Genomic DNA, 13943 nt, shown 5'->3' with positions numbered 1-13943 from the left:
TGCAGTGCAAAAAACTTCTGCTCTAAATCTTTTTTTTTTTAGCAAAAAGCTTTTTTTTTGCCTGTTGTGGAAGTTTTCCATTTAAATAAAGCCTGCAGACGAGCGGTAGCTAACATTCTTTAATCAAACACACAAAGAACAGACAACCAAGCTTGATGAAGTCCCTGCATGGCCGCGGGACAGACGGTCAGCAGAGTCTCCCTGAGCCCAGCATGGCTCTCAGTTAAATACCTTCTCCAGGAACAAAAGGCAGTACACAGCTGTTTCACACCTTAACACTAGAATTACTGAGCCTTTTTTCCCCCTGGTGCGAGTCCCTACTACTAGATTTACTAGCCCTGTGCAAATTTACGTAAATTCCACTGGCACTGCGTTGTCTTTACAGTCCCTGGCACAGCAGCTGCAGCAGCCTGCGTCTGTGCTAATATTTCCTTGTGCTACATGAATCGGCAACGAAGTTCCTGAGCTAGAAGACTCAGAAACAATCTTCTTTTGCCTGTCCACCCTGTGCATGCCTTGTACAAAATGTAGGCATTCACCGCCGCCAGGTCCAGCATATTGTAGAAAACCGCTACTGACCACCTGCGTGTTGCTGCTCTTACGGAATACATCCGCACAAGTTGAGTAAGTTCACGCCAGACTTTATTCACCGTGCCCCATAACGGCGTTTTGCGCTGCAGCAGTCTGTGCGACAGTGACAGTGAAGTAAAGAGATTGTCTGTTGTGACGTTTCTCCCATCATCCAAAAACGGCTCCAACAGTTTCATGACCACGTTCTTGATCCCAAATTTGTCTGGCTTGGTTGCGATATACTGTGTGAATGGACAACGAACCTTGGTAGGGAACAGCTGTTCATCTATGGTCATGTGTTCTCCTGGAGTGAAACTCTTAGCACAGTTCTTGTTGAAGCGTGTCCAGATGTCGCAGATCACTGCAAATTTATCTGTTTTCACCCGTTCTGCCCGCGTGTCCTTGTCATCAAATCGAAGGTGTGGCATAATTGAAATGAATCTATCTCGGGGCATTGTCTCTTTGATTACTGGCACCAGAAATCTTTCTGACCAGCAATCCACAATGGCACCAACAGGACACATGATTGCTCTTACAAACAGGATTGAAATTAATGCCATCAGTTCATGAACTGACAAATTCCAGTCCAGCTCTATTCTGTGGGCTTGATGGAGCGTACACTCCCTGACGGTCTGCAGCTTTCCCACGTCTAACAGGCAAAGGAAGCTTTGGAGCACACTTGTAATCTTACGCTGTCAGAAGATAAACAAATAGAGTATGGTAAATTTACATGGACCTCACTCTAAATGGGTTTATATAAATATCATATGTAATATGGCAGTGACAAACCTTAGCCGACTCTGTGGGTCCAGCTTGTGCAGTGAAGCACAAGTGATTTGCTACTGCACTGGGCATTCCAATGTCCAATGTTTTTTCCTGACAACTGAGACCTGACAGTTTTTTTGTCTGATACCTTATAGTGACAGGATCAATAACTCAAAGAAAAATAAGGACACTAAAACAAATCATCAGTTTAAGGAGATCACTTTTATGTTGTCTTTGGCTGCAACAATAAGTTTTATGTTAAAACCAGGGGCATACTGTTCACTGTCACTCTCTGTCTCTTTAGCAGTAATTGGCTTTTCGCTGTTTGGCTAGCTCCACTCAAACGGGGAAATCCAGCTGTTAGCCATAATGTTTGGGTTTATAAATAAGAACATTAGTGTTTCAGTGAAAACTGAAAAATAGAAGTAGAGAATTAGAGGTGGGAGGATCAGTCTAAATATTGAATACTGATCCATTCATGGTACTGGTATAGGATCAGTACTTTGTTTTTATCCTCTAAGTTCATGATGCAGTCCACTGAATTGTGTTAAATTAATGATCTCTTTGGAAATGACAAAAACAAATGCCTTAAGCTATGGAAAATGTTAGAACTCTTGTGTTCAGACATTTATAGCCCGACAGCACATTTTAACAACAAAAGTTGACTGAAAGTAGTTTAAAAACAGGCAGGTTTACATTAGATTTCCTAAAAGCCAGTGTCAAAATACATGTTTTGTGGTGTGTTTTGTTGTGTTAACGAATTATTCCGGAAAGTAAAAATCACTGATTCAGTAAAAGGACCAGATGTTGCAGTCCCTGATAATGCATTGCTTGAAATGGCGAGAATCTTTAGGGATGGCTGTTATGAGGAAAGGAAGCCCAGAAACTTTACGAGCAGAACACATTGTTGTGTGCCTCAACTTTCGCTCTTTTACCCAAGCTAATCTGCCATTCTTTGGGGGGAAATTAGATCTGATCTAGATTATCATATTAACATTTGGGACACATCATCAGTAGTGGACCTTGGATTCATCGGGTGTTTCAGCCATTATCACTAGACGCTCTCACCCAAGGAGGCCCTGCCAGGGTTGATCAGGCCCTGGATGGTGTCACTGGTTTATGTGAATGTGTTATTTCCCTCAGTCTTTCTTCTGTTTAGTTTTCTACAGTTTATTTTCTCCTATCTATTCACTGCAACTGAGAATTAATACTTACCCCTTTAGCATTTATGGAGCCTCACTTCTTCAAAGGGATAGAAAAGGTGATAGAGAGAAGTAAGACAAACGGGACTAGATAGGAGAGAGCAGAGAGGAGAGCCGGAAAGGGGGCGCCCGATCTGGCTTCCCACACCTCCCCGCCAGATCGGGCTGCTGGAAAGTAAAAATCACTGTTATTTAGTGGTTGTTAAAATCTGTTCAGAATTTGATGATAATTTAACTCATGAATCATGACACACTGCTCTCCCCTTCATAAACTGCCTTTATAGGTTTAAAGTATTGGTACTAGCATTTGTATCAAAAATACCGGCTTTATGTTTACTTGGTATCAGATCATTACCAAAATATGCAGTATTGCACAGCACTACTGAAAATGTTGCAGTCAGGGTTAAACAACATTATGATGATCACTGTCACAATAAACAAAATCTAAGTTGCAACCTTATCATGTCACAACTGACAAAATAAAAGAAAACACTAGCTAATGGTACATATGCGTCTAAGAGTAACTCAAAATGGATCATGGATTTGCTGAACCTTGGAGGAGTGCATTTTCTGTGTTTCAGCCAATCATGATGATTTCCACTTTGTACACTTTGATGATCTTGTGAGTAAACCTTCATTTGGGTAGGAAGGCACCAACCGTGCAACACAAGCGTGTTTCACCACAATGATTGGAGTACAGACTGCTTTGATTCTTTTTACTACAATAGGTAAGTACAAGATGATCTAGTGTTGTCTACACAGATTTTAACAGGTGCAGTATAATGTAAAGACAATAGTATTTAAGAGGGAAGATTTGTAATGTTTACTGGTTTTGTCTCTTTTTGTCTTGTTTCTTCAGCTCTGATTCAAAGCGCAGAGGCTGCCCACCAGATCCCTTTGATTGAAGTTGAAGTTGGTAAAAATGTTACTTTGCAGTGTCCGGTTACAGAGAAGGACGGCAAATTTGTTCACTGGTTTAAGCAATCCCCAGGATATATGATCCAGACAGTTGCTACAGGATCTTACACAAAACAAACACTGAGTGAAGAATTTAACAACGGTCGTTTCTCAGTATCAGAGGGGCAGACTCTGTATTTTCTTTCCATGAGAAATGTCCAAAAAGAGGATGAAGCAACATATTTCTGTCAGTATGGATCAGCTTATTCACAGACCTTTAATACAAGCGTCTACTTGGCTGTAAATGGTAAACTATGTGATATGTTCATTTCTTTCTACCTCACTTAGTAATCACAAATGCTTTGAGGAAACCTGGTATTATATTTTTAAATATTTTAATTCCATTATCACTGCTTTTTACTAAACAACCCAGGTCACAGTGAGCAGAAATCAGTTTACGTGAAACAAACTCCGGAGGCAGTGTCAGTCCACCCAGGCAGCTCCGTGACTCTCCAGTGTTCACTTTTCTCCAATAACAACGAGAACAGAAGCAAGTGCCCAGATGAACACAGAGTGTACTGGTTCAGAGCAGGATCAGGACAATCCCACGCCACGATTATTTACACTCACAGAAACTACAGTCAAAAACAAGAGGGACGGCGTTGTGTCCACAGTCTGTCCAAAACTATTCAGAACTCCTCTGATGCTGGGATCTACTACTGTGCAGTGGTCACATGTGGAGAGATCGTGTTTGGTGAAGGAACTCAAGTGGAGACAAGTATGTTTTAATGTCAGATCTTAAATCTCTTAAAATCATGACATTTTAGTCAATAACTGGGTAGATCTTAAATGTTTTCAAGGGAAATATAAATGCATTAAACTTCTTATATATCAGCAATATGGACATATACCAGGCCAACTCTAGTGTGATAAAATATATCATCATTGGCTGCATTTTTATTAGCTGTTCTAGTCTCTTTGGCTGGTAAATAACTACTGCATCATGTATTTAAACATTTTATAAAGAATAAATCATTTCCTATTTGTAATACTCACTCAATAAAATGTTCTCAAAAAATTGTTTTGCAGCCAAAAATATCTATTTTTTATGTTTTTACCTTTGGCTCAGTCTTAAAGTGTATATTTCTTTCTTTATTACTCTTCTTATATTTATTGCTCTCCTTTGCACTGAATGGAACTGGATCCTCGTCGTCTCGTCTCTCTATATACTGTTCTGTATGTTGCAGAGATAACAAGAAAGTTTACTTTGACTTTGATGTGAAAAGTATTTTGGGGTTCACTACTGAACATTTTTCAGCAAGTTTTATGTTATGATTTCTTCAAATCTGGCGTGAATAATCATAAATATCATGTGTGTCTTTTCCAGAAGCAAAACTTGACCCGGTTGTCCTTGCACTAGGTGTGTTATTGGCCTTTAGTGTGACTGTGAATATCATCTTTGTATTCTGCAAAAGTCAGAGAGGGTTTAAAAATGGCAAAGGTACGTGCATTTCATTACATTACTTGAGTAACTAAAAATGTTTCCATGGTGTTTTGTATGAATTTTCCTTCAATTTTTGGAACCAGATGCATTTTAACCTTGGAATTTGAATGATTTATGCTGTTGGAAAGTTTCTCCTCATGCATACCGCGGACTAAATACAGAGAACTGGTAAATGGGGACCAGTTAAGATATCCTTAACCTTTTTCTTTTCTTTTGCAGCCTAGTGAGCTGTAAGATTAACTACTGACTGTAGCCATGCAGTAAAACACAAAAAACTTGCATGCATCGTGTTGTAACAAGTATTTACAGTTCAGCTAGTGTTACAGAAAATGCATGAATATACTTTTATATGTGGTTTGAGTTTGCTGCCAGTGAATGTAGATTAGAAAGCAGTCTATTGTACTTATAGCAATGGTATTATTATATTCAATTGACAATTTTAATTTCAATGTGATCACTTCTACTTTATTATATATAACAGCATCAAACCTGGAGACACTTCTTTAGGTAATTCTTGGTATATTGAGTATCTGAAATTAATCTGCCCATGCTGAATAATCTATGTCTCCATGTGCACACAGCTTAGATGTCATGCACATTTAAATTAATATTTATTAAAAACAAATTTGTTGTCCTTTGCATTGTGACATCTTTTTAGATTACTGGATTTTTAGGTCTGCTTTTATTCTATTGCTATTTTAACCTTACAGTATATGATTTTATCTGATCTTATATACTGTCTTTGAATGCTGTGTAGACAATGTGCTTTATTTGATTGGATTTTAGTGTCATTTTTACTTTGGCTATATATTTTAATGTGTAGCACTCTGGTTGTCTGCCTTGAAATGTGAAATGTGATTTTACTGAACACACAATAAGTACAACTTTTATTTCAGTTCCATATTTAACTAGATACTTCACCTCTAAATGCAAGTTCAGGTGTCTGTACTTGAAATTAGATTTATTGTTAATATAAGGATGACATATTACAAAAGGAACACAAATCATATTCCCAACTTTGACTTTCTGAATCTTTTTGGTTTTCTCAGCAGGGACAAAGAATCCTTCTCACATTTCAGAAAATAACTTGTCAACTTTGGACCATTTAAATGTCGTGGTAAATATTCTACTTTTTCGCACATTACAATTCAACATTTTGTCTCTGAATTTTAATATGGCAGCGTTGACTTGAGCCCCAGATACATAGACCTAAAACCAGTTGGTGACCCTGTGGCAAACCACTGGTTGCTAGGGAAAATGTATATTCCCTGTCTGATTTGTGAGTCATTGCCGGAAGTTGTTGCCAAACACGAGGTGAAACTGGTCACAAAGAAAACCTCCTTGCAATAGAGATTGACAGACCACGTGATACTCGCGCATTGCATGCCGGGAACTCGTGGCAAAACAATCCAAGTACCGCCTCAAATGCAAGCATTTGCAGCACCGCAAAACGTTCATTCTCCGGTTCCAATACCTTCTTGCTTTTTCTTTGTCCCCCAAAAAAGTTATGTACAAAACGAAGGAGAACAATGTCGGTCCGTACAAAGACAGACTTAATGAAAAGTCAAAGAAAAGATACGAGGAAAAAAATCAAACGAGTGAAAGGTTTAGACCCGTACGAGCACACAGAGGGACAAAAGACGTTAGCGTGCTGCCCAACTTTCACCACGCTCATATTTATAATTATACGGTTCTTGGAGTGAGTGCATACACTCGTGAAGTTTAGTAACTTCAGGTCACTGCAACAAGCCCAGGTACAGTTTACCGACGGATGGGTGCAGGACCTTGAAATGCACCGTGTAGAACGAAAGACCATCGTACGTATCATAAGTTTACCAGTCTCACAAATCGTCTTCATAAATACACATTCGTTAACCGTTTATTAATAGGACCTTTGAGCTCAACGGTAATTAATTAGTAGTGGAAATAATTTCTAATAATAAATAATACAGAAATGTAGCAGCGACAATAATATTGTATGCTGTAATCGCACTGGGCAATTAGTGATACAAAAAACCTGTTTTATCCTGTGAATAAAAGTATATGGTTTTGTCAATGTACCATGGTAATAACAGAAGCCAAACGCAATATTGTGTCAGGACAATTCACTATTTATGCACAATAAACAAAAGAGCGACCATTTCTGTTCAGCGCCAGACTTGCTTGTAACCTATATCACCAATTATGTTAAGAAAAATGACGTATTAACTACTACAAAACTCTGACCTTTGTGGGAATGCTTGGAGCAGACTAACCTGTTAGCTGGAGTGTTCTGGGACGTTATATTTGGTCTTTGAATGGCTGCAATCCAGGCCATCCGTCGCATCTTTGTTACTTCGGAAACATGGCTCGAACAATTTCTCTTCAACGACGTAATCCGATAACAACCGATCTCTTTACCCGTCGACTTCCCGTGGCTGTCATGCGACCGGCTATTGCAGTTAATAATACAACAGCTTCTTGCCATTTTTTATGTTTCTTTGTATCGCTGTGTAATGTAATTTCAATTGAAAGCCTGCGTGCGCTAGTACCTCTTGCCACGAGTTCCCAGAATCCTTTGCGGTTTTACCCCTGAATGACGTCACATTTTCAATCTCTATTGCTTTGGTCAGCACACAATTTGCATGAAAGTTGCGCTTTCTAAAGCATGTTGACTGCAACAATAAGGCAGTAATTTAGTAAGTAACCAAAGATGGCAACCAAAGCAATCACAAGGAGGTTTGTGGTGAGGCACTAGCTTTGACACCACTTTTACCTCGCTGAACAGTCGGGGAAGTACCCTAGTGATCGAAGTTTGCCTTAGGTTCGCTGACTGGTCTCTCAGGCTGAGTGATGGAGGCCTTAGCTAAAGCGCAATAATTTTTTTCTCCTTTCTTCAATCATATGTCGTCTCATAATAATCACTGCATCATATTTAGTTAATTTTATCTGCCATAGTCAATGTAAATGTTTTCTTCAGCCAGGCTGACAAGTATGTTGACAGAAGCCTTGTTTTTGTTTTGTTTTACTAAAATAAAAACTACATAATTGTTATTCACAGGATGGTGAGTCAGACGCAGTAAACTATGTAGCACTGAATTTCTCCTCAAGAAATCGAGTGAAGAAGAACAAGATGAAAGAGTCACCACAGGAGTGTGTGTACTCTGCTGTGAGACCATATAATCACGCATTGTCTCAAACATCTTAGTAGGCAGAGCAGGATTTGCAAGGAAAAGACAGCCTATATTTCTTTATGGTGGTTATTTTTAATCAAATATTTGTTGTTAATGTTTATTATATTTGAAGTTAATCCTACGACAAATTTCAGCATGTGAGTTGTTGAAAACATTACATTACACATTTTTATGCTGTTAATGCTGTGTTAGCTTATAATAAAGTGGCTTTTGTAAAATTAATTGTACAACCTAAAATGCATTCCTATAAATGGCTAAATACAACTTGACCTTACACTACAGCAGAAGTAATAACATCATTTCACTCAGCAACTCAGTACTATATCAGTATTGCATTTTTTTGTGTAACTGTGGACGATCAATGAAGTGATTGAGGTCTGTCATGTAGCAAGCATTAATGTGCATATCAACAACTGACGGCTGCGGCTGCTTCGTCATATTTTGGGTGAGCTGTTTTTGTGTTTTATGATGTTACATGGTTATAGTCCTTTTAGTGCCATCTACAGGCTGTAATGCTCCTGACCCGTAATATACTATATTAGAGTTAATTAAAATTCACACCTCACACTTCTGGCCAAATATAACATTAGTACAACCTTATCAAAAACAATTTGGAAAAAGTGACATTAACTTTTAACCTTTATTTTACCTACACACATACTATCAAAGCTTCCTATGTGTAGTTTAATGTTCTTATAGCAGCCAGATGATGCAACAGACCTGTAAGTTTCGTTTCATTTGGTACATTTTCCTGTTCAGCCTGATGAATCAGCAACATAACTTGGTTTTGTACAATTAACAATAAAAACAACCAAAATACCAAACTGGGACTTTAATCACATGTTAAATTTGCCACTTGTAAGTCAGATGATTTCTAGGCAAAATAAATGTGACAAAAAGTATCAGAATGAGAACAGATGAAGAAAGACAAAGTGCTGCAACAAAAAACCTCATTATGATTGCTTTGGTTCCTAGCACAGTTGTCTCTAGTTTTTTCCATTTATCTGCAAACACTTGCTAGCTACTAGCCAAGTGACAGAAAAACTTGAAAAAGTGTGATACATACTGTAAATGGAGAAGTTTCACCTCTCAATGTAAAGGTTTTGCCTCAGAGCTGCAGCCAACATGTTGCAAAATCTCAATTTTTACTGTGAGCACAAATGGGAATTATTTTACCACAAACTGCCATCAACCCTCAGAAGGCACTTGCAACCGGTCTGTTACAACGGGTAGTACCCAGTGGATTGTTCATCGTCGACTATGACTGTCATTCATCCTAAATGAATGTCTTGTGGTTAGTGGTCACAAACCTCAATTACAAGTTTCAAAAAACCATCAAAATAATGAATCAAGATTTATAAGTGGGCTCACAATTACATTATTTTCTGGATGCAGTGACTTTGTATATTACAAAACACAAACATGGAGTGATGGATGCATCAAGGGCAATGATGAGTCGAGCCACATTCATAAGAACATTTACCTAAAACATTAATAATTAGCTGATGGCAATTACTTCCAGTGTCGGTTAATCCATTCCAAAAGCCTTGACGGCTGCATAGATCCTTTCTCGCTCCAGTGCTTTTGTATTTCTTTTTCTAGCACTGTCAGTTTTTATCGTTGTAAATATGACAGCAGAGTAAATGCATGTGTCCTTTTCTCTCTGGAGAAATGTGGGGGGAAATGAAACGGTCAGTGTTATAACAAAGAATAATTACTTATTTTTGATAAGTTTACCTTACCTTCACGTTTCTTTTTTCAATACTTTCTTGCAGGGAATTAGAAGCTAGAAAAGAATAAAAATAAATGAATCAAAATTAATATTAAATTAGTATTTGTGACAGTAATTGTGATATATGACATAAGTAATATTACCATTGCAGTCACACTTGTTATACTTGATGATGTAAATAAGAATACCAATTGCCATCACACTTATGACCAACACAGCACACAACAGAAGAATTGTATTGTCTTTCAATAAACCACCAAAGGTCCCCAAGCTGGTTTCTGACAGAAGAAAAAAAAAAATTAATCACATTTTTTTAACTTCTAATTAAGAGCAACAGTATCATCAGCATGTGTCAAACTCACCTCTAATATTGAGTTTTGTTCCATTCCCAAAAATAACTTCCCCACAAATGACCAGAGCACAATAATAAGTCTCAGTATCTGAGGAGGTGATGTTCTTAGAGAGTCGATACACACAGCTTTTTGAAGACGAGGTTGACTCAGGTTTCTTGTTACATTCATCGGATCCTTTACCATCAGTGTAAATGATGTTCGCCAAAGATTTATCTGATCCAGCACCAAACCAGTGGACACTGTGTTCATCAGGACAAGAACTGTTGCCAGAACTAGAGATGACCGAACACTGGAGAGTCACTGAGTCTCCTGGCTGAACTGGATCACTTCCTGCTGGCAACTGAACAACAGTGTAGTTTGACTGAGTGTTTTCTATAAAAAATGATAATAATATGGAACTTGAAAAAGGGCTGCAAAGGGTTAACGCATATAAAGAATGTAATGAAGGTTAAAACAAAACCAAAACAATGAAAAGACATCATTACCATTCAGAGACAAGTAGGTTGCATTCCAATGATCTTTACTCCAGGTGGAGGCTGCACAATGATAGAGTGCTTCATCTTCTCGGACAGTCGAAAAAATGGTCAGCATGCTCATTACTTGTGTGCTGTTTGCATCAAATCGTGACTGAGGAAAGCCTCGTTCAAATGTTGGCTTTTCAGTAGCTTTCATCAACGTTGTAATTAGTTTAAGGCTGCCACCAATGTTCTGTTTGTACCACTTGACTCGTGTGTTACTATACTCCAAATCAGGGAACCAACATGTGAAGGTCACTGAGTTGCCAAGTTGACATTTAGTCACTGGGAGTAGAGCAGCTGTAGGAAAGCACAACAGATATGTAGATTATATAAATGCAATTAGATAAGAATCATAATATTGTAGATTTGGGAAAGAAAAATAGAAGAAAAAAATCTGTACATGCATATACATCATCAATCTTATGAAACAGCATATCCAGAGGCAAAGCGTAAGTGCATTACTTGCAACTGGAAGGCAAATTGAATTATTTTAATACAAAAAATGACAAATGGGTAAAACCTCCACAAAACGCTAAAATGGGACATAGGTAGATTGCACTTACATCCTTGACGAAGCAGAGTCAGTATAATCCATAAATGCAACATCTTGATGCTTTTTGTGATGTGGGCTTTGGTTTTTAAGTGAGTGATGCAAGATTGATGTGATAGTCCCGACTGTCAAAAGAAGCCACTTGGTAGCTGCTTTCATTTCCTGCATTGTGCAACATGCCTTTGGAGGTTTTTGTGGTTTGCTCAAACAGGTCAAACTTCAGCATAAATATTTTAATAATCTAATATGTTCATAAATATATGGCATAATAATAATTATGTAAACAGAGAATATAGCTTAAGTGAAAAAGCTGAGGTGACAGGTAAAATATTTAGTCAACAGTTCTGAGGAGTTGTGATCCTGCAGAAATTTACAGATAAATAAAGTAATGAATTTGTTGCCTTTATAAGGCTAAAGGCTCAGTATGCTCACATTCACAATTTAAATAACGCTTCTGTGCAAAAGGTAGAGGTCATTTGCTGTATTAACTGTTTTCAAATATCAACTCTAAAATGACTTGCTTGTTGCATCTGATGAAAATCAATAAAAGGTATTAAGGTGTTTATTTTTTATACACATATACATTATTTGTAACTGTAAATCAGTGCATCATTTTTTTCTGGAGCACTGGGTTTTACACAATTGTTCTGTAAAGTTTTGTTACTCTTTTTAACTTGTATCACGTTTGATTTTCATTTTTGATTTCCTGAGAAATAGGGAAATACCCACCCATGTACTGATCATAGTAGCCTTTTATGAAAAAAAATTGCATGCGTTCTCCACTGTTAGTCCTGTGGTTGAACCAAATGTGCCTTCTTAACACATACAGCATCTGTAAGTAAACCGAAACTTTACAGTCTCTGTATCACTTGTTTTGAGGACTATAGTTTAACAGCTTTCTCCAGTCCACAAGTGTTAACGCTGTAGAATACTTTTTTTTCTCTTACGGTTTTCTTACTGAAGGAAGTCTGCCTCACAGCAGTTCAATTTCCATTCAGTTCTATTAACATAGTGTCAAATCAAAACAGTTGCCTCAAGTTGCTTTACATTAAAGGCCTGACAGTAATACAGAGAAAACACCAAAGACCAGGCAATCACCTATGAGTAGGGATGGGTATCGTTTAGGTTTTATCCGATACCGGTGCCAAATCGGTACTTTTGAAACGGTGCCGGTGCTCAAACGGTGCTCAAACCGGTGCTTAAAGAATGGAGAACACAAAATTGGTCCGAAAACCTCTCATGTTCAGCTGTTGTTTGTAAAAAGATAACAATGTTAGCCTTTTCTGCAGCTATGGGGCATATATGGTATCACTCTTGGCTGGAAGCAGTGCTTAAACAATGGAAAAAACACAAACTTAGTCCAAAAACCTCTCATGTTTAACTGTTTTCCACTTCTTCTGTGGTCATTTTAGCCTTTTTGGCCAGGGTGAAGGGAGTATCTGCCATCAAACAAGAAGACAGCCGCATGTAGCTATGATGATGTTTGCTAGCTCACCTTACGTGCATTAATGTAATAACGTGGTTAGCCTACTCAACGTAAATCACACACGAACAACATTAAACTACTCACGCAGAAAAGAACGGCTGCTGCTGCATCATCATCCATCATCATTTCTGCTACACTGGCAGGGCTAGGGGCCAGGACTCTCCTCTTCGTGTTTTTGGGGGATGTTGCATAACAGCCAACCCACCTGCAGTAGATGCGCTCGGTGTGAGGTCTCGCAGCAAGCTATCAAATACGGCGCATTTCTCGGCTTTTAAAAAAAACGCTATGCGTCGCCAGGTGTTTCATCGGATTTGAGGTGTTACCTCCTTTGACAGTATCACAGTATCAGCTTAAAGCACTTGTTGCTGCTGAGTTTGCATATTTTGCTGTGAAGTACAGCCAGACTTTTGACCGCTTCGCCTTGGGCATTTTTAATCTGTAGCTCTGCTCTAAAAGAACGTTCGTACCTGGACCCGCCTACTATCCTCGGAAACTTAAAATGATTGGCTAGAAGTGTATCACAGCTCAGGAAAAAAAAGCACCGAAATAAAGCACCGAAATGTGCGCTGCTTTTCGGTCTGGTTACTACCGTTTATGTCAGAACCGGTGCCATCATGGCACCGGACACCGGTACCCATCCCTACCTATGAGCAAGCACTTGGTGGCAATGCTAGAGAAAATCTCCCTTTTAACAAGGTCAGGTGGGTGGGGCATCCATCCTCCATGATTGGTTGGATGTGAGGAGAGGAATGGAGAAAAAAAGGAGTAGGAATGTCTATATAAGTGTATGACAAACAGAACAGCCTGTTTGTCATTTATTTTAAATTATGTTCCACTTCAGAATGATGTTGAACAGTAAGTCATTTTGCTTTAGAGTTTGGCTGTCTTTTGATTGACACGTTGCTTATTATAGTTTATTGTGTCGTGTCCCTCACTTTCTCAGTCAGATTAACAGCTGGAAATATAAAACAAGAAAATACTAATAGTCAAAATTGAAGTTAAAGCTTCAGAACAAGATTTGATAAACCAGTGAGTGTTTTGATAATGGTTATGTGCATCTTCTGAATGCAGATACTTCTGAATACAGCAGCTAATTCAATTTTATTGCTATTTTATCTCTATCTTGATACAACAAATCCCTTTGAAGGTAGTAGCTGACTACACATGCTGGCAGACCTGGAACCCATCTTTGA

The 13943-nt window shown here is 38.3% G+C and overlaps 2 protein-coding genes across 2 annotated transcripts; one reads left to right on the top strand and one right to left on the bottom strand.

Annotated features, from left to right (window-relative positions):
- The first annotated feature begins 3108 nt into the window (after positions 1-3108).
- On the top strand, positions 3109-8182 carry LOC113028498 (uncharacterized). The gene is made up of 6 exons (XM_026178819.1): positions 3109-3265; positions 3397-3741; positions 3868-4212; positions 4822-4935; positions 5988-6055; positions 7979-8182. The coding sequence occupies exons 1-6, from the start codon at positions 3223-3225 to the stop codon at positions 8123-8125; spliced, it is 1062 nt and encodes a 353-aa protein (XP_026034604.1). The 5' UTR covers positions 3109-3222; the 3' UTR covers positions 8126-8182.
- Positions 8183-9008: 826 nt separating this feature from the next.
- LOC113028490 (uncharacterized) lies at positions 9009-11371 on the bottom strand. The gene is made up of 6 exons (XM_026178808.1): positions 11278-11371; positions 10682-11011; positions 10206-10568; positions 9987-10121; positions 9854-9897; positions 9009-9774 (listed from the first exon to the last, which is right to left on the bottom strand). Exons 1-6 carry the CDS (start codon positions 11318-11320, stop codon positions 9640-9642), a joined length of 1050 nt encoding a protein of 349 aa, XP_026034593.1. The 5' UTR covers positions 11321-11371; the 3' UTR covers positions 9009-9639.
- Between the last annotated feature and the right edge of the window lie 2572 nt (positions 11372-13943).

The sequence above is a fragment of the Astatotilapia calliptera genome, chromosome 2, assembly GCF_900246225.1.
Source record: "Astatotilapia calliptera chromosome 2, fAstCal1.2, whole genome shotgun sequence".
NCBI lineage: Eukaryota > Metazoa > Chordata > Actinopteri > Cichliformes > Cichlidae > Astatotilapia > Astatotilapia calliptera.
This window is presented reverse-complemented; position numbering and strand designations above follow the sequence as displayed.